Raw genomic sequence first — 19,953 nt, 5'->3', positions numbered from 1 at the left:
CTTGTGTATATACGGGCATACATGGAGCATAAAAAATATAAAAGCGATATTTCTCTACAAGTATCAAGTGAACTTCCATACTTCCTACCTCGTTTACAGCTTTTACCCCTAAATGCTTTTGACGCTGCAAACACGCTCTACTAGTCGTCCGGTCAAGGCCGCGTACTCCCATGTCTATCCAACTGCTCCCTTCCTCTGGAGAAACATGTGCAACTCAAGTCGAGAAGCAGCCTTCGGCCTGAATAAATGAATGGAAAAAAAGAAAAAAGAAAAAAATTCAGGGAGAGTTAATCACATCTCAACCACTATGGGAAGTAGATGTGGTCGACGACGTCAGAGGCGAGGCCCAGCCAGCGCTAACCGAGCCTGGCCCAACAATGAGGGTTTAGGGCTCGGGAAAATCTACGCTTAGTCATCCCCCACTCGCAATTTCGCATTTGGGCCTCCAAACTTCTCGCCCCCGTTCGAACGTTCCTCTCACTCCTCGAAGAACCACCACAACCGTCAAAATGGTGAGTGCCGAACCCCCCATGCAGTTTCCCTCCTCCAAAATGCATACGAGATAATTAACCATGTCTTGAAATGAACAGGCTCCCGAAGCATCCTCTGGTGGCAAGAAGCAGAAGAAGAAGTGGTCTAAGGGCAAGGGTATGCATCACCATCTTCTACACCCGTCGTGATCCATCGGCCGCGCACGACCCTTTCAGAAAAAGAAAAAAAGAAAGTTCGGATTTGCATCAAAGAAAGCGGCGTGGTTTTTTTGTCAAGCGCGAGGAAGTAGAACATGAAGCTGACGTATTTGCTATACAGTCAAGGACAAGGCCAACCACGCCGTTGTCCTCGACAAGACCACCTCTGAGAAGCTCTACAAGGACGTCCAGTCATACCGCCTGATCACCGTCGCCACCCTGGTCGACCGCCTCAAGATCAACGGCTCTCTTGCCCGCAAGGCCCTCGCCGACCTCGAGGAGAAGGGTCAGATCAAGAAGGTCGTTGGTCACTCTAAGATGAACATCTACAGTACGTTCCCCTTTCAACCGATTCTCCACGGATGAGCTTCGGAGACTTTCCGCTCATATCGATCGGATCGTATCAAATTGCTGGATATCATGCTTACTGGTTGTCTTAACAGCTCGCGCGGTTACCGCTGAGGAGTAAACGTTTTTCTTTCGTCTCTTCAAGCGATTTCCTTGTAACGAACTATCTCGCGACGTCCGAAAAAAAGGAGTTCGGGTGGGCGATTGATGAATACTGGGCTCCACGGCATGATTCGGAGTGTTGATATGCACGGTTAAGCTGGACATGTCAAATAAAATGAGAGTCAAATTGATCACAATCTGCTCCGCCTAGAGTTGGCCGATGAAAACTTGAACCTATTTTCATTCATCGCTATTAGCGCTAAGTGGTACTCAAGTAGCGCGACAAAGAACTTGGCAAATTGCGCAAGCCGAAATACGGTCTCAAGAGCATCCGTAAATGCAACACCAGGGCAACCCGTAGATGACATTATATGGTTATTAAATGCAGTATTTAAAGTGGGAGCACCCATCCTTGCAAGCAGATCAACCAATTTCTTCCGATTATTGTTCCTATCATATCAATCGGCCTTCCTCTTCGGCCTATTCCTCTTCGCAGCCTCACACAGCTCCCTCTTCCCCTCCCCAGCAGCCTTCGGCGGCACACCTACGACCTTCCCAACCTCAAAATACTTCTTATGATTCCGGAAGAAATTCTCCCAATGCTGCACCTGCGCGCGCACCATCGCCCTCGCCTCCCTCGTCTCCCTCTCTCTTCGGATCTTCCTCTCGCGGCCGCTCAGCTTCGCGTCCTCCTCATCGTCGACGGGGATATACATCTCCTCGACACCATCCAGGTCCGGGGTAAGGTCCTCTTGGAAACAGCCCGTGACGAAGGCGCGCGTGGCGTCGCGGCCGGTGAAAAAGTTGTAGCTCCCGCCCGGGCCGTACATCATGGGGTTGGCGGAGACATCGAAGATGGAACCGTTAACGGCGAGGTAGATGGGGAGGGAGGGGTCTGTGCCGTTGTAGAGGGAGAGTTGGTCGGGGGTGAGGTAGAGAGGGCCGCGCTGGAGAAAAGAAAAGAAAAGATATCTCTGTTAGCATTGTGATTCCATTGAAAAAGAACGGTAGGTTCTAAGTTCATGGCACAATTCCCATAGACAACATCATGGGCCAAGGAACTCGCAACGTTCAGAAACATACCAAATACCGCATCAACACTGGCAACCTCGTAAACCATGGTCGGTACCCCCAGAGCAGCGACTCCGACGAGGTCATGTAGTAGGAGAGCCCGCACGAGGCCACGACCAGCGCGACCAGCACGCGGATGATGTCCAGGAGGCTGATGCCGCTATCATCGTTGCTTCTCTTCTCCTTTCTCGTCTTGCTGGACGGGGAGCCTTCCGATTTCGATGATGATGAGCGGGGGCCCGGTCTTTGGCGGAGTTCGGACATGGTTGAAACCACTGAGTAGACAAATGGACAATAGATTTGATTTCAAGGAGCTCGTTCGGTGTTCATTGACTAATTATCCTGTATGTAGCTGGAGGAAATGTATGATAAGGAGATCACTGTATGATTAGAAATGTGCCCAGACCTGAGGTCTGCCGATTGATTACTAGATCTCCGCAGCGGTGCTTAGCTTAACCCTGGTCTGGGCCCCATCTTGAGCCTCGGCGAGCTGCAACCTAACTCCGTACCGACGCAAATTTCGGCAAAAATAGAACCGCCTAATAATGCACATAATCATCGACATTTTAATCGCTCAGGAGGACGACGGTGCTTGTCACTGTCTGACTTCAAAAGGAAACGGTGAATCAAGGCCATTACTACCTATCTGACAAGAGTACAGACTTAGGAACTTTAAACGTGTGTAGCCGTAGGAAGATCTACAAATAATTTTTTTTAAAATATATATATATATATAAGGACCAACGGCGGATCGAGAGTTTTTCAGAATCAAAGCTGGCAGGTTATTAGTAGACTGAAGTGAGTGTGTGTGAAAGTTGAAGTGGCTTACTCTGATGTGCTCACCACTACACTAACATTTAGGCATCACTATGAGATGACTCAAATATCAGACATAGTGGTAACTAGCGTAGTTAATACAGACAGCGAATACATATCTTAATTTCAGAAAAATTTAACTCCCCTTTCAATTTTCAATGCTTGCCAGCTTACCAGCCAGGACAGCATCTGGCACCCGGTACCCCCTTTCGACCAGAAAACACAACTTAAGCATTAATATTTTACAGTTTCTGTGTTTATATGTGTCTTTCTACCTGTATTGGCGAGTCATCATCACTTCTGAGTACCTAATCCGTGTAGCCTTTTCTCCTGAAGGAAGGGCTAGGTAGGTACTTAGGAAGAGGACGAGCTATTGCAGTAATCGCGATCCGTCAGTGCTTTTCCAAGTCAAACAGTCAAATGCGCTGGCCGATTGCGCCACGATTAGGTATCATATAAAGCTACTCCCCGTGCTACCGCCCCAACACGCCCTTCCCGTGTTGGTGCGTCCCACCACAACGGAGTTTTTCACCACAACGGAAGATTTTTACTATTTCTCGAATTTATACCCTACCACGATGCCAAAATCGCCAGATAAAATCGAATCTCGAATCCAGGAAGCTTTAAAAAAGGCTTCCTGTCAAAAAAAACCAAATTTCGCCGCGTTGGCGCGAGAATTCGACGTGCCTGTTGGACGGCTTCGCGAACGCTTCAAGGGTCGGCCACCAAAAACCTCCCATATCGCGCGCAACAAGGCATTAGATGACCAGCAAGAAAAGGCAATTATTCGCTGGATTCGACAGCTTGATTCCCTACATTCGCCGCCTACACCGAAGATGATTGAGTGCTGTGCAAACCAGATTTTACAGAGGAATGCTCCATCTAACCCGGCTCCGCGCGTAGGGGGAAACTGGGTATATCGGTTTATTTCGCGCCTTCCTGACGACCTACATCTTATCAAACAGAAGCCAATTGAGAAAGATCGACTAGGGGCAGAAGATATTGGTATTCTGACACATTGGTTTGATCTCTTGGAGCCATATATAGCCCGGATTCCACCAAAGAATATCTATAACTTTGATGAAAGTGGCTTTCAATTAGGGGAAGCAAAATCTCAAAAAGTCGTCACTTCCAACCCTATACGAGCCTCCCGAGGCATTGCGACTAGTGATACAAATGAATCCTTAACAGCTATTGAATGTATTGCAGCTGATGGCACTGTTATTCCTCCATACTTCATCTTCAAGGGCGAATATCACCTAGAACGCTGGTATCAACAAGTTCCTGATTCAGCAGATAATTATCGAATCGCTACAGCTTCCAAAGGATATACAACAGATGAAATTGCACTGGATTGGATCAAGCACTTCCATATGCATACAGAAAGGCGGGTTTCAAATCCAAAGAACGAAGCAAGATTATTGCTTATGGACGGCCACGGATCCCATCTCACATATAATTTTCTGGAATATTGTGAGAAATACAACATTATACCCTTCTGTTTCGTGCCTTATACAACTCATCTTGTTCAGCCACTTGATGGTCAGCCTTTCCAGGCCTATAAACACTATTTTCGCAAGAAAAACAATGAGAATATACAATGGGGGATCTCTACAATGGACAAGGCTGATTTTCTTTGTGATATCCCTGAAATTCGCCGCGATACATTCAAACAACGTACAATCCGAAGTGCCTTTGCTGATCGGGGCATATATCCCTGGAATCCTTCAAAAGTACTTGACATTCTAGCCAATGCAAGGTCTCCATCTCCAGTTCTAAATATACAGGACAAAACACCATCAATTCAATCTATCTCAACCAATTTGCCTCCCCAGACAGTTCGTACGCTGCGACGGAGTATTCAAAAGCTGGACAAGTTTGTCAATGAAAACCCTAGCCTGGACCAGGGCTTTACACGCCGTCTTGACCGGGTCTTTCAAAGTGCTATACAAACGGCTGAATTGACAGCCCAACTCCAAAGTGATATATCTCGACATCTAGAGCGTGCACGCGCCCCAAATTCTCAGAAATCTTGCAGACGAATCCCTACTATAGGGCCATTAACAGTAAAGGATGCAAATCGTCAGATTGCTGAACGCGCTGAGGCTGAACGAAAGATTATTTCCCGTGTCCGGAAACGCCAATCTTCAAAGCCAAATTCAACCACTATACACAAATCGGATACTGTTGAAAATACTCAGGGAGATAGCCAGGATCCAGGCGATATTAATGTGCTATTTAATGTATTTAAATACTAATCTAGTTGTTGAGAAATTTGACAAAATAGTAAAAATCTTCCGTTGTGGTGAAAAACTCCGTTGTGGTGGGACGCACAAACACGGGACGATGTTGGGGCGGTAGCACGGGTAGTTAAGAACCTCACTAAGCATCTATCCACAGGGGAGTAGAGAGTCCTTGATAAAGCATTGTTTAGATCAGAAAAACAAGGTCGGTTCTGTAGTGTAGCGGTTATCACTTCGGATTCTGATTCCGACAACCCCGGTTCGATTCCGGGCAGGACCTACCAAGTCAACCCCCCCGGCTGCGGGGTTCCCTTTTTTCCCTTTTTTTAGGCTACACCCGACACCAATACATACTAACTAGTAACTCTGCCATATCCTTTTGGTACCCCCTCCCCTGCCACCTACTGGCTAGCTATTTTATTTTCTGCGGCAAATGGGTGCTCATGATCTTTTTGTCATGACTAGGGCAAAACGAATGTGTACCTAATTCATCAGTTTGCAAGGATGCCATTTGGCAGATGATCTCAGTGTATCTAACATTACTCGGATCGTCATGCTGTAGTTGTCGACGCACGAACTGGTGGAAACAGACTCGACAGGACCGGTTCCATGTGGGATCGGTTCAACCTGACGGGACCGTCTCGTGGTCTCTGATAGATCCACCATCTTCAACATACCAGATGTATTAGGAGCTATCTAAATATCTCCTGCATGGTTGGCAGATAATGTTCTAGGGTGTATATGTACAGAGTAAGAACATCATGCAGAAAAACCAAGGCCGCACCATAAATAGAGATTTCAGAAGAAGCAAGGACAAACTCTTATTGTTACTCTTATCATTATCACCATCAACTTATTCTCTACATAACTTGACCATAACCAATCCCAGTCTATTGTACTGTACGCAAGGCATAATATACCTCACTGATGTACCGTACCATAGATACGAATGGCACCCCATCCACCTAACTCAGTGTGTATATCCATCAACACGACCAAATCACCAGGGTAGCTAGGTACCTTAGGTAGTAAAATTAACCTAACCAACATAGCCGTTAGCAAAAAAGCCCACCCCAAACCCTTAAAACATCACACAAAGAGAACAGGAGGTAGAAAAGCCAAAAGAGGTGGTGTGAAGACACAGGCAAAGATCAGACATCCAAGGAAGCAATTGCGCACAGAGCAGCGTCTAAGATTGGGTTCTTGTCGACGGCTAGCGTGGAAACTGCGAATGTGAAGGAATTTTCATCATCGAATTGCTTGTGTGTGTGGGTGGACTCCGTAGCGTGCTCGTTTTTTGAGACGAACAAGGGAGATTGAAGAAATTTCCAAAAGCTGGATTGGACTGGAATTGACTTACTAAGGTAGAGAAAGATGTGAGTATGTATGTATGCAGATGGATGGAAATGTTAGTAACGATGAGAACCGGAGGGCTGCTCGGATCAGAGCGTAGGTAAGGCATGAAATGAGCGAAGAAGGAAAGAAAAGAAGCGCATCCTGAGAAGGTAGACTAAAAACGAAAATTTAAGGTGGTCCATGCTCCTGGGCAACGCTAACGCAACGGCTGTCGGCAGCGCTAGCCGAGAGAGCCCGGGCGGTCGGTCTGGGCAACGTCGAGGGTCTACAACATCTCCATGTTCATCATTGTTGATTGCCAAGGTTGTTTGGCATTTTCTTTTTTTTTGATTAAAAAGGGTTGATAACTGAAGGGCTGGGAGAGCATATTGCTTTAAATCTCAGCTTTCAGAAATCATATTTGATCTCTCACATTTAGGTACTAGCCTGTACTTTTTGATGCGAACTGCGAACACCGTCTACGGTTGGATTTTAAAACAGGCAACTTTAATCAGTTAATAGTACATCTCGTATTAATCGAGGCCCTATCGGCGGACTGTACTAAGCGTGTACTAATGGTAACACCTAGGCTATGCGCCGTCCCTGTAGAAGTATTCGAAAGAAAAAAAAAAGAATTATCGGTCCGGTATCATATCTCATGACAAGTCAGTGAACCACCAGAGTAGGGGAATTAATCAGTCCCGTTCATTGCAATCAGACCGATAGAGTCCGATCGTCGTGTAAAACAGGTCCGACATTTACTCCTCCTGCGGCTGCTCCTGTTCCTCCTGCTCCTGGTCCTGCTCCCATGGACGAGCAAAGACCTCGTTGACTGCCTCCTGGAAGGTACGGCAGTTCATGTCGATTAGGCCCTTCTTCTCCTTGGCCTCAGGGTTCCTAATGACTGACACAAGACAGAGGTACCTGCAATGTAGATTAGTACCTGATACAAGGACTACTATGACGCGGGGACTGGACAAACGTACTTGTTGATCTCCATGAGGTGGATCATGGTGTCATCATGAAGAACGACATGACTCTCCGCCTCGCGCATCTGCTCACCCTTGGGCTTCCGGGCCGGATGGTCCCAGGAATACAGCTCAGAAATATCAACGATCACGTCGATGTAATCGGAACACATCTCGTAGCACGCCATGTCGACCGGGCGCGTGTCGGACGCGATGTAGATCTTGCTGAGAACGTCGAAGAGATACGTCTTCTCGAAGCCGCAGTTGTTGGCCAGGATGTTGATCAGATTCTCCAGCGTGGAGAGCTGCGGAATGAGCTTCTGGATAACCTTGGAGAACGCCTCGAAGACCGAGTAGTCGTAAATAGAGGTGAGGTAGTAGTGCACGGGGGCATTCTCGTATCCTGCGTCGCTCAGCTCGTCCGAGATACGCTGGACAATGTCCTGGAAGACGTCGGTGCGGTACTCGTCAGACAGGCCGTCGACCTTGTGGATGAAAACCTCGATGTTGATGTTTGGGTAGTACTGCTGGACGGTCAAGATAGTACGGTTGAGACGCGCCACGGAGTCGAGGTAGTCATCCTGGGCATCGATAACCCAGACGAGAGCACCGAGAGTTCCAAAGATATCTTCGAGATCGAAAGACGGCTCGAGGTACTCAAGCTGTCCGGGAAAATCCCAAACTTGAAAGTCCATGAAGGAACTGAGACGATGATAATGCGTTAGACCGATCTAAAGAACGGCAAGTGTATACTCACTGGATTGAATCCTTCTGGATGCGCGTGGTAGACTCGAGGAAGAGAGTCTCGTTCGGTGGCATTTTGTGAAACACCACGCTTGAAATAGAGGACTTTCCGCTCCTGATCATGGTCAACTTTCACAATCTCCAGTCACAGAGCGCGTATCAGGCTTGCTTACCTGCGAAGCCCCATCAGGAGCAGACGGGGCTTAGCATCCCGCAGCTTGTGCTGCGGGAGCTGTCCCGACTTGCTCTGAGCCGGCTGGGCAAGGGCCTGGTTGGATCCCTGTAGGTGTTGCTCGAGACTTAGTTGTGCTTCTGTTTTGATGACGGGTGTCTGGCCATGTAATATGGAACAGTCTGAGTAGATATGCCTCTCCTGTCCCTGGGGGATGTAGGGCATATTACGAGGTGGTGGCACGGGCATCTTCACAGGGGGGATCGACATTTTGATGGGAAAACTGGTGTCTAGTAAAAACAGCAGATCACAGGTATCAAGAGAAAACATAGAAACAAGCTGTAAATCAAAGAGAGGTAGGCATAGCACTGGGGAGGTCTCCGTGAATGCTGGCCTCTCTGGGTCACGTGTAATCAACTGCCCTGGAGACTGCCATTAACAGTAACCTCTAGCTTCTGATGAAGCCTCTGAGCAGTGTCAAACATTCTGGCCTTGATACTCGACGGCGATATTGACCCCTGCGTCATCGCATCAAGTGCCAGATCCAGGACGTGAACAGAGGCAAGCTCTAGGATACACACCACAGGGAGAAAAAAAGAGCAGGAGCTTTGTGCAAGGTGACGAGGAAAAAGTGGTGTTTTTTTTGAGACAGCGTCATCAACGGACACGAGGGTGTGAGTCGAGAGTGGACGACACATGCTTATCAAGGGCAAGACGCCGCATCCCCCAGGGCAGACGCGACTGTGGAACACAGCTGATGCAGAAAGGCAAGCAGACACCAATGACACGAGTCATGAACAAACAATCGGAGAGCAGAGGTTATACACGCTGTCGGATGCTGAACGGGTCCAGAGAAGCGGTCACTTACCTCCATATTGCAGTCCTGACCGCAAGATCCTCTCGACAATAAGGATGTAGGCTCAACACATCTGCAGGCGAATGAGATCAGTCGACAGCCAACATGCAGGTGTCTTTGCGGCACAATCTCGAAGCTTTAAGAGGAGTGGGACAACTCACCAATTGAGGCTCGTCGTTGATCAGGCTAGCTCGAGGAGGTGTGGTGGATGAGATTGGAGATGAAGACGAAAAAGGTTAAGAGACTGAGAGGTGACAGCTACTGTTTTCTTTTGCCCTTCTCAGCAACAGACTTTCTCGGCGACGACAACCAGAAATGGTGAATGGGGGCACTCCACGACGATTTTGTCCCTTGCAGTTATCAGGTTGGAGACTAGGGTGCGGCCCTGTTGCGGATGTACTTGGCTGATTGGCTTGTAGCACGCAAAAGGGAAAATGCAGCAATATGTCTAAGTCATGACAAGAATTGCTCGGATATGGCAGTATCAAAGCCACAGAAGAACTGCTATTGGGATGCTTTACACAGGGGATATCAGACGGCCTGATGCATAGTCTGCCAATGTTGTGTAGGGCTGGACAGGAAAAAGGAGCTCAATTGGCCGGTCTAGACTGATTAAGATGGCGGAGGTTCAGCAGGCAGCGGCTCTGACTCTGATGCACAGATGTCAGATCAGCATGGAGAACACCTTAGGCCGGGATGTTCAGAAATAGGGATTGGCCTGCAAAGGGCGTGGGAAAAGGGACGGGATGCGGCAGACAATGAATACAGATGATGCGCTGCGACAGAATGCGGTGGAGAGCAGGACGCCAGCGACAGGCTTGGCATGCTGGCGGTCGTGCCACCGTGCTGATCTTTTCCGTCCCGCACTACCACCTCTATCTTCCCATCAGACTGGAGATGGGTTTCACAAGTCCTGGCTGGAACGCCTACAGTGGGATCTGTTATTCACAAAATGGCAGTCCTAGAAGGGGTTGGAAGCTCTATCCAATCTGAACAGACTGTCCTTTTCTTGGCAGGACCTTGTTGTGCTACACTAAAATGACGCTATCTGAAGACCATTTGCCGAAACTCTACAGTACTGTGTAATGGCGCATCCACCTTTTGTGGTCCCGATTAGTATATCTGCAAATGGAGTGTATGGCTAGGTGAGCAGAACGCTGAAAAATCCCCCGAACAGCTCTGGATCCCGCGATACCACCGCTTTTTGTTAGATGGCGATGATCTGTTTACTCCCCATCGAATGCGATGACAGAGAAGCCAACAAAGGCTAGTTGATCCTCCAGATAGGGTCTGGTGGATAAGTCCTAGATATGCCTTATCCTATTGACTCTGTTCCAACTTCGGTGGTTTGTGGTGAGTGTTGAGTGTACATGCGATCGGGTATATCAGCCAGGTGCTAAGTGCGATGCAGTAGATAAATAAAGCCAAGGACGTCGATTTAGATATTAAAACAAAGCTTCGTTCGGGTGCTTCTGACATTCATTCTAGCATCTTCTTTGATGCTCAAACAAAGGCGTTGTCTTGGAACTACCGCCCCTCGTTTTCGTTGCTAGGCAAATAGCAACAACAACAGATCAACTAATTATACCAAAAACAAAGTCCACTTATTTGGGAATCAATAGCACTCCATCTTCTTTGCACTGCCGTTCCTAAATCGTACATCTCTTTGACACAGCCTCCTCCTGCTTCCTTTGCGTTGCACATCGTACCTCTCTACTCTAGCGCTCAGACATCTACCAAGATGGTCCTCTGGATAGCCTCCCGCAGATGGGCATGGGTGAAATACCCCATCTACGATCACGACGAGAAGGAAGACAACCTCGACAACGATCCCACCGAGCCGCGCAACACGACCGTGACGCTGGCGCAGGAACTGGCTGCCTGTCATGAGAATCTCATCGTCTTCGAGGTTGACCCGCTCCCTCTGGCTCTGCCTTCACCACCAGGGTCGATAGCTCATGGCCATCATGATCTGGATGAAACTGAGTCTACGAAAGTCCCTCAACCAACAAACAAGAAGGAATCTCTTTCTTCGAGAAGATCAGCGACAGAGCCTATTCGACGACCAGAACGCAGTGGTAGCTTTCAGTTTACCGGTAGCTTTGCTCCTATTTCTTTTTTACCGGACCAACACATCAGCCTGGGCCAGTTTATAGCGAGAAACCCATACGAACCTTGGAAGTCGGGGGAACATTGAGCGATTGATCGCAAAGTTCACGGGCTAGGGAGAGAAGTCGATTAAAGGGAGGACCAGAGCTTTCCGGGAAGGCGATATGGTGAGGAAGGGGGGGGGGGGGGGTTGTGGAGGATATTTGGAAAGATTGCAATTGCATGCATGCTGCATAGTATATCCCGACAATGCGACGCTGTCATTCCGGCACGCTGCAGGGATAATATATTTGAGGAGGAGATATTACCTAACTAGAAGCCAATCTAAATGTCATGAGCATAGCCGGCTTCTCGAATCGTTTTATAACGCATCATCCAGTTATAATAAAAAGGGAGTATCGTAAATCCTTTCTACTGATTCGAAGTATCATACTCGACGCTGCTGCTACATCTCTATTCTAATTCCCAACCCAACGTGAAAGCAATCCAAGATCTGTCTCCACACGGTACGTCCTGTCTGAGACCAACCGGATGAGATATATTATTATACAAGGCTGCCAGCAAATAACGAAATGATTCTCTGTTCAATGCGCGAAACGCGAAAAAGGACTGCTATCCCATAGTTTTGATTAAAATTATCCAGTTCAGTCTAGCTTAGTATTCTACATCCATTTTGAGGACTCTCGTATGTCCAAGGTCGAAAGGTGCGTTGCGATAAGAATATTTATTTTAGATTTAGTATGATGTGGAGATTAGGACCCCGCGACACTGGCGGGGTAGGTATCTTTGAAACTTGCCTGACCTTAGTAGCTACCTGCATCGTTCGACGATCTCCTATGCAAGTAAGAACGTCGGGAGGCATGCGCTAGGTACTCTCAGCGTCGCATCTCGAGTCTCGACGGGAAAACATCTATTGTTCTACTAGAAGATTAGACCCCTCCCCCCCCCCCCCAACGTGTACTCTAAGGCCCCCCGCAGACAATGTCAATGTCTTTTTTCTTGTTGCTTTGTTTGCCGGGCCACCTTCACCAATTATCTTGCTTTTCTTTCGAGAGGCACTCAGTTGACCAAACAACACTGCCATCTTGAGCTCTAGGCTCTGTATCTTGCTCCTACAATCTAAAAAGAAACCCGTCACCCGTCACAAAGGAATCATACCTACCTACTCTGGAAATCAAACAATGTCCCCAACAACAGATAAATCTTTCTCCTTCTTCTACTACATCGGCCTCCTAACATCCCTCTACCTCCTCTCCAAACTCACCAACGACATCTACATCTACTTTCTCCGCTCGGCTTCACTAGATCGGTACCTCCACCACCGCCACCGCCGTACCACCCCAGGAAAAGAGTCGGAGTCAAGATCATGGGCCCTCATCACCGGCTCCACCGACGGGATTGGCCTCGCCTTCGCGCACGAGCTCTGCGCGCGGCGATTCAACGTCTTCCTGCACGGCCGGAACCGTGACAAACTGTTGAAAGTTTAGGAGCAGCTGACCGTCGAGTACCCGACAGCGAAGACGAAGATCATCGTCTTCGATGACGCCGTCGGCCCGCTGCACGACATAGGCAGAATAGTTGATGAGATCGGCGACGTCCATCTCACGGTCCTTGTTAATAATATTGGCGGCACCTGCGGCCTCGTATCCAGCACCTACAAACCCCTCCGGTCGATGGCCTCGTCCGAAGTCACGAGTGTAATGCACCTGAATGCGACGTTCATGACGGAACTCACCCGCGTCCTCCACCCCCGCCTGGAAGTCTGATCATGAACACCTCCTCCTTCTCGTCGATAGGGATGCCCTGGTTGAGCATCTACAGCAGCAGTAAGGGGTACGTCGATTCGTTCAGCCGGGCTCTGAGCGCGGAGATGAGGGCGGAGGGGAAGAAGGATTGGGATCGGGGTCGGGGATGTCAGGACGGGGAATCACGATGTGGAGGCTGGGGTGTTCACGCCGACGGCGAGGCGGATGGCGAGGGCGGCGCTGGAGAGGGTCGAGTGTGGGAGGAGTCTGGTCTGCGGGTACTTGGGGGCATGCGGTGCGGATTGGTTTCGTGGAGTGGTCGCCGCCTGAGAGGATTGTGCAGGCGTTGGGTACGAAGGTGTTGAGGGAACGGAAGGATGCTGAGGAGAAGAGGAAGAGGGAGTAACAGGAGGCCAGGGTGTTGTAAATATGTTCAGCAATGATATATTACAGGATTAAACGAAGCAAATCTTGGAATTATCAAGACTAGATTGAAGATGAATAGGATGAACATACCGTCATTCACTCATCTTAACACTAGTATACTACCTATCTACCTTGTATCATACACAGTTATACGCTCCCTAGTATGGGGCCATGTAGCATGTATGTACTGTACATGAAAGAAGCACGTACAACACTCTAATACCCAGCCGGCACCTTCTCCCGATCATCCTTCCCGAACATACCATCGCCGATGTTCTGCATGCACTCCTCCCGCCAGCTCTTCGGCGTGAACTTGTCCGCGATCTCCTTGAACGCCTCCAGCGTGCAGAAGGTCTCGTCACCGGAGAGATGGTTGGCCGCTTTGGCCGCGCAACCCGGTATCCGGACAGGACGGTCGTTGAAGCGGATGCGGACGTAGTGTTTGCGCAAGGTCTCTCTGGCGGGTTCAGGCAAGGAGGAAAGTGGCTTGCGGGCTGTTTCGGATGGAGGAGCGGGGGGTTGAGATTGAGAAGAGGATGAAGAGGTGGAGGATCGACCGAGCAGGTAAGAGAGGAAACTGGTGGGTTGCTTCGAAGACCCGGTAGGAGTATCTGGGGCAGGGACGGGGTTGGTGAATTCCTCTTTCGGGCCTTTCCTCTCATCCTTGGAGAAGAGCTCGATCGCGACGGAGGACGTGAATGGGGGCCATTTCCCGTTCTCGCCCTCGAATCCGCCCACGCTCGCGACGATCGCGGCCAGAGTGGTATCGTGGCACCCGCTGAGGGCGAACTTGATCGCCTTGCCGTCCTTTGCGGTTCCGGAGGCGGATGTCTCGCTGCGCCAGCCCCCATCGACTGCGGTGCTGACCATCCGGTCGACGATGTCCCCCCATCAGGGCGCCGATGCCCAGTCGTCGGTACTCTGCGCTTTCCTTGTACCCCGAGTACCATTCGTCCACGGCAATTTTGTCAATAATCTCCTTGCCCTTGGGATCGTAGAACTCGGGAGGAAGCTTCGTGGCGGGTCCGTGCGCCATGGAGGCATTGATAGTGTCCATGATTCCGGACAGACGGGGGTGAGAGTCGACGGCGACTCTGGGTGAGCTTTCGGGCATCCACTTGGACCAGAGGCTGTTCAAGTAGTTCATTTCCTCCGTGTCATTCCCTAGAAGAGGCATTAACCACTGCAGAAGACCTTCGATAAGCACCAGATGACATAGGCACATACATCTATCCGCAGCGCGCTGCGCAAACAGCCTCGCCAACTGCCTGAAGCGGCGGCAGTTTCCCTCATTCGGGAACAGATTCTCCTCCGCCGGTGTCCTCGCGACGATCACAGGGGGCGGAAAGCTGGCCGTTCGTGCGCTGGGCGGGTACATGCCCCAGAACACCTGCTGGAGGGACTCGAGGGCTCGCGGGATCGGGGTCGCGCGGAGGTACATATCTTCGGTGTCCGACTTGATCCGGGGCATGAAGCCCAGCTGGTCGACGTAGAGATGCCGCAGTCGCTGGCCCAGGGCATATGTGGTCTGCCGTCCCTTGTCTGTGAGCTCGCCTAGTTGGCTGGCAGCTGGTCAGCAAGCGTTCCTTAACAACAGTCCCTGCCTTGCCCCTGACATACCATATCCCCTCCGCCTCCCCCTCAGGACCGACCGCGACCACCGCCTCATCGTCGTGCCCAAAAGCCTCCATCTTCCTCCGCCATTGGAAGGTATCCCAGGTCGACATATCTTGCTTGCTCGCCGCCGTGGCGGCCATCCGACGGGCTACATTGCAGTATGGCCAGTCTTTCGATCGAAAAAACGGGTCAGTGCACTTGAGGACGAGGATGAGCGAGGAGGAATGTATTTACATGCTGGAAGGCCTGCCTTTCAAGATATTAGTCTGCTGGGATGTTCAATTGAACGGTAGAGGGGGGTTCTGTATGCCCGTACATTCTGAAATCGAGAAGACACGGGTGTCCGTTCACCTTGGATAGTTCAGTCTCAGACGCAGTCAAGAATCGTATCGACGAAGCATTTACCGTGACGGAGGAACTACTTAAACCGTCAGCAATATCTCACCGTCACATTCCTCATCGACAAGACTAACCACTTGAACCAATTGCAGCTTCAATTCCTTCGGGTAGAGCCGTTCGAGCTCCTCCTTGGAGTACGGCTCACGGGGGGTGAGGCTCGTCATTTTGTCTGCTGCGCTAACGACAGTGTCGAGGGAATGATGGAAGAGAAGATATTAGAAATCCAACAACAAGACGACCTCAACAACTCCCAGCTGGCGGACAGCTATGAAGAGAGGGAGCGCATCCTGGATGTTATCCAATCGCTGATCTTCCGACGGGCACAAACGCATGACGTTAAGGCAGGCGGTGAGTAGCGGCGGCCAGCCGCGGCTCAAGCCTCAAGAGTAACACTCACCGAGCGATTATTCATTCTTTCAACCGAACAAATCGACCTGGTTGCTTACTCTTTACAGAATGATACAGCTGTTCATGATCATCGGATGCCACATGTCTTCGGTACCAGAGTTGCCCAGCGAGATGTACGCAGTACAGTACTTGCAGTGCCCTATATATAGATCGGAAAGTAACATAAAGATTATATCTGCTTACTTAAACGCATGAAAGAGGGAATACCTACTAACTTCTACCCGCTTTCCTTCAAGTAGCTCTACATACCTACCTGATATCGATCTTGATCATCGAGGGGAACGAAGAGATCATATTTTGGCATGATTCCATGTAAGTCATGTGACGGGTCATTGCGGAAATAAGCGAGCCCCGCCTATTGATACAGGGTTGGTGGTTTGGGGACCGGCAGATGTTCAAGATAGCTTAGATGGTGCATGATGGTACGAGGCTGTGCTCCGTGCTTGTGCTTTTCAGGCTCAGCCTCTGAACTGTTTACCAATATGATCTCTCCTGCTTTGCTCTGCATTTCACGCCTGATATGCAAGTTGCAACCTTCTTGCAGATCCAGTCCAGCGAGGCTGACAATTGAGTTTTTTATATGAATACGCTATATCCATGTCCCTGTCTTTTTTTTTCTTTTCGTTGCAGGCCATAATGATGAATTTAACACATAAAACCTAATTGCTCTCACTGTCTTCGTCTTTTCCATCTCCAGTAGATAGTTTTTCCATCGCACCCCACGTTTCTTTCCCCCTCACAGAATGGGCGAGCAGTCATCAACATCAACGTCAACAACAACGACGACAAAATCAAAAACAAAACAGAAAGACCAGAAAGAAAACATCAAATATTCCACCCTCAACAGCTCCAAGCCATGGGAACCCGGAGTATGGAATCGACTCCCCTGGCTAGGAGTCCTATCCTTGGTGGGCGTAATGCTGTGCCTCGCCTTCAACATCACCATCCTCATCATCGCAAACAAACAACCCACGAGCAAATGGAAGGTCCAACCCTCGGTCCTGCTGGCCATCTCCTCGGCCGCGAGTAACGGACTCCTCCGGTTTGCCATGGCCGAAGGGGCCGTCATCGCCTGGTGGACCAAAGCCATGAGCGGCTGCACGGTGCACGATCTCCATCGGTACTGGACCACCGCCAACAGCATCTTTATCTCCATCAGGGATATCAAATTCTTCAACGTGATGACCCTCGCGTGCATCGCGTCGGTGGTGATCTCCATCGACAACCCTCTGTTCCAGAGGGCGTTGACGATCTCAGTCGAGCCTTCCAGAAAGGACATGGCTGTATCCGCAGCCATCGCGCAGCAGATCCCGGAGGGCTATACGGGTCTCTTGCAAGGGAATCCGGCCTTCACGCTGTCCGCGATGAGCCCAGCCTTCGAGGAGGTCATGAAGGGATATAGTTCCCGAGAGCCCATGCATCTGCACAACAGCGGATGCGGGACGGGAAACTGCTCGGGGACCATCAGGGCCGCTGGATTCGCGGTGGACTGCACCGGAGAGTCTTTTCCTTATGACTTTGGAAGCGTCTTTTACGATGAAAATGGCAATCCAACTGGCTCCGATTACCATGGACCTGTCACGGGGATGCAGGATATTACCAGGGTCACCTTCTCGTCGAATTTCACCTTCATGGTGAATAGACCGTCCAACGTCAACTTCACAGTGACCTACAAGGATCAAATTCCCTGTAAAAGCCAGTTGCAGGTCAAGCGGTGCACGTTCCGTCCCGCGACTCTGAACTACCCCGTCAGCATCGAAAACGGGACGGTGGGCTTCTCCTCATCCCTGTCGAGCCTCGGGACGACGCCGGATACCATCGTCGCAGCCTACTCCATCGACTCCATTGAGCTGACCTACAGGAACAGCACCCTCGGCGGAGTCTACCTGGCTGCGTCGGATCTCTTTACCTCCCAAGCGCACATCTCGCAGGTGAATCATCAGTGGACGTTGAACGTCACCGGGACATTGGCGCAGAACTACGTCACTCATATCGACTCCGAGGAGGCGTGCAACGACACATGGAGCGATCCGACGGACGAAGTCATCTCCGCGATGCAGGAGATCATGTTCCGCACCGCCCTGTCCGCCTGGAACGAGTCAACTCCGCTTCCTTTGTACATCGGTTTGAACGCATCCAACGTACAGACGAACCAGACCATGAACACCGTGCAGACGAGCCTCGAGCCCGCCTTCCAACTGCATCCCAACTATCTTGCCGCGGGAGTCGTTATCATGGTCGCTTGCGTTGCTGCTGTTGCGTCGACGTTCCACGGTGGTGGAAAGGCGGCCGTCCGATGTCGTTCAGCCCCATCGAGATCGCCAAGGCGTTTAATGCCCCGCTGTTGGAAGGCAAGGGGTCGAACTGCGAACTGGACGGGCTGCTGGGCCTCGTTGGTGATCGTCGTCTTCAGTACGGGGAGGTCAGGTATAGAGGCGGGAAGATGATCCCGCCGGATGAACAGGAAGTCGAGGGAGAAACCGTGCATACGAGGCTGGAAATGGCACATCCGGACTTGACGACGCCTCCGCGGCAGGGCGTGCAGTATGAGTAAAAGGTTTCGAACTGTAGTCATCTGAATAGATACCCATCTTGGATTAACAGAGCAAAATACAAAAACATAAAACTCACATATGACACTGAAACAAAGAAGTCCCACTCAACACCTTCCCTTTTTAATTAAATATAATAAATAGTACGCACGCTAGAGATGACAACTCGTTATCTACTGCTTTACCCAAGGCTCTCAGATTCCCTCCTGGAAGAAATTTGTTGAATCGATAAATCCCTGTTTCATGCTTAAGCTACAGGGATTTACCGATTCAACAAGGGAAAATGGAAGGGGAAAAAAGGGTTATTTGCACAGGATGCTAAAAAAAGAATCCAAATCCCCAGAGGAGGAGAAGGGGATTCTTATACGTAAAGGGAAGGTAGTCATAACTAGTACCTACCTCCTAACCTAGCCTCCTCTACCAGTAATATAAGGACCAACCCAGAAGGTGCTCCTCTGCTGACCTGATCATTCCTTCCCTAGCACTACTAACTTCTTACCACCATTCAAACTACCTATCCATGTTCATGTTAATGTGTTAACCGTACTTTTCCCCAATTCCCAGCACTCTACATCGATTAACCCACCCATCATCCACCTTGGCTACCTTTACAGAGTTGATCAGTCAATCAATCCTTCTTTCTTCCTTCTTTGCTCTCTTTCTTCCAATCCCCCCACCAATAAACCAGTCAACCTGTTAATTAATCAAAACCATCCTTTAAAAGTCCTTTCCTTCTTGTCTTATCTTCAGCCCATTCACTTCTTCCTTCACTTCTGACCTTACCTATCCATTTATTTCATTCCGACCAAACCCAAACCCAAACCCAACTGCCTCAGGAAAACCGACGCCCGGTCAGATCTGGTCTGGTCTAGTCCTGTGAGATTTATTTACCGGTAATATGGCCAAACTAGGTAGGTAGAGACTTACCAGGTACCTATCTATCTATCTGTCTGAGATCCTGATCTGATCTGATACTTGTGATACTTGTTTATTTATATCATATTATGATCTTAGTTTAGTCAGGTTTGACCCTGAGCTCGCTCGCTCGCTCCTTCCAGGCTGAGTTTATGTACATGTACATGTACTATACATACTGTAAAAACACACACACATACACATACAAGGACAAGGACAAGGATAGCAAAATGAACACGAGAGAGAGAGAGAGCTGGTTTACGTTAACTCTACTCATTCTTCAATGGAATAACATTTATTAATTCTAGAAAAGCAGGATGAGATGAGATGGGAATCTAAATTTGACCAATAATTCCTAGATAGACTCAAGCATATCGATTTCCTATGCATTGTACTGTACAAGCTATATTTCCTGTTGTTTTTTCCCCCCCAGACTAC

At 49.5% G+C, this 19,953-nt stretch overlaps 6 protein-coding genes and 1 non-coding gene across 7 annotated transcripts; 4 read left to right on the top strand and 3 right to left on the bottom strand.

Moving 5' to 3' along the window:
* Positions 1-509: 509 nt before the first annotated feature.
* Positions 510-1,158, top strand: VTN00DRAFT_9495 (40S ribosomal protein eS25; the record flags this gene model as incomplete). Its single annotated transcript, XM_069436461.1, has 4 exons — positions 510-512; positions 591-648; positions 811-1,020; positions 1,133-1,158. 4 exons carry the CDS (start codon positions 510-512, stop codon positions 1,156-1,158), a joined length of 297 nt encoding a protein of 98 aa, XP_069285080.1.
* Positions 1,159-1,597: 439 nt separating this feature from the next.
* On the bottom strand, positions 1,598-2,474 carry VTN00DRAFT_9494 (uncharacterized protein; the record flags this gene model as incomplete). The annotated part of the gene is made up of 2 exons (XM_069436460.1): positions 1,598-2,086; positions 2,223-2,474. The coding sequence occupies 2 exons, from the start codon at positions 2,472-2,474 to the stop codon at positions 1,598-1,600; spliced, it is 741 nt and encodes a 246-aa protein (XP_069285079.1).
* A 3,003-nt stretch (positions 2,475-5,477) lies between these two features.
* On the top strand, positions 5,478-5,549 carry VTN00DRAFT_t176. The gene has a single exon. It is a non-coding gene; the product is annotated as a tRNA-Gln (tRNA).
* A 1,813-nt stretch (positions 5,550-7,362) lies between these two features.
* VTN00DRAFT_9493 (uncharacterized protein) lies at positions 7,363-8,758 on the bottom strand (the record flags this gene model as incomplete). Its single annotated transcript, XM_069436459.1, has 4 exons — positions 7,363-7,528; positions 7,591-8,274; positions 8,330-8,431; positions 8,490-8,758. 4 exons carry the CDS (start codon positions 8,756-8,758, stop codon positions 7,363-7,365), a joined length of 1,221 nt encoding a protein of 406 aa, XP_069285078.1.
* Positions 8,759-11,085: 2,327 nt separating this feature from the next.
* VTN00DRAFT_9492 (uncharacterized protein) lies at positions 11,086-11,541 on the top strand (the record flags this gene model as incomplete). The annotated part of the gene is made up of 1 exon (XM_069436458.1): positions 11,086-11,541. One exon carries the CDS (start codon positions 11,086-11,088, stop codon positions 11,539-11,541), a length of 456 nt encoding a protein of 151 aa, XP_069285077.1.
* Positions 11,542-12,817: 1,276 nt separating this feature from the next.
* VTN00DRAFT_9491 (uncharacterized protein) lies at positions 12,818-15,804 on the bottom strand (the record flags this gene model as incomplete). Its single annotated transcript, XM_069436457.1, has 9 exons — positions 12,818-13,215; positions 13,888-14,486; positions 14,545-14,788; positions 14,852-15,186; positions 15,245-15,410; positions 15,476-15,491; positions 15,558-15,592; positions 15,647-15,659; positions 15,715-15,804. The coding sequence occupies 9 exons, from the start codon at positions 15,802-15,804 to the stop codon at positions 12,818-12,820; spliced, it is 1,896 nt and encodes a 631-aa protein (XP_069285076.1).
* Positions 15,805-16,965: 1,161 nt separating this feature from the next.
* VTN00DRAFT_9490 (uncharacterized protein) lies at positions 16,966-18,602 on the top strand (the record flags this gene model as incomplete). Its single annotated transcript, XM_069436456.1, has 2 exons — positions 16,966-18,346; positions 18,400-18,602. The coding sequence occupies 2 exons, from the start codon at positions 16,966-16,968 to the stop codon at positions 18,600-18,602; spliced, it is 1,584 nt and encodes a 527-aa protein (XP_069285075.1).
* Between the last annotated feature and the right edge of the window lie 1,351 nt (positions 18,603-19,953).

Source organism: Thermoascus crustaceus (assembly GCF_041956765.1).
Source record: "Thermoascus crustaceus strain CBS 181.67 unplaced genomic scaffold VTN00scaffold_7, whole genome shotgun sequence".
Lineage (NCBI taxonomy): Eukaryota > Fungi > Ascomycota > Eurotiomycetes > Eurotiales > Thermoascaceae > Thermoascus > Thermoascus crustaceus.
Note: the sequence above shows the minus strand (reverse complement) of the source record. Positions and strands in the feature narration are given on the sequence as shown.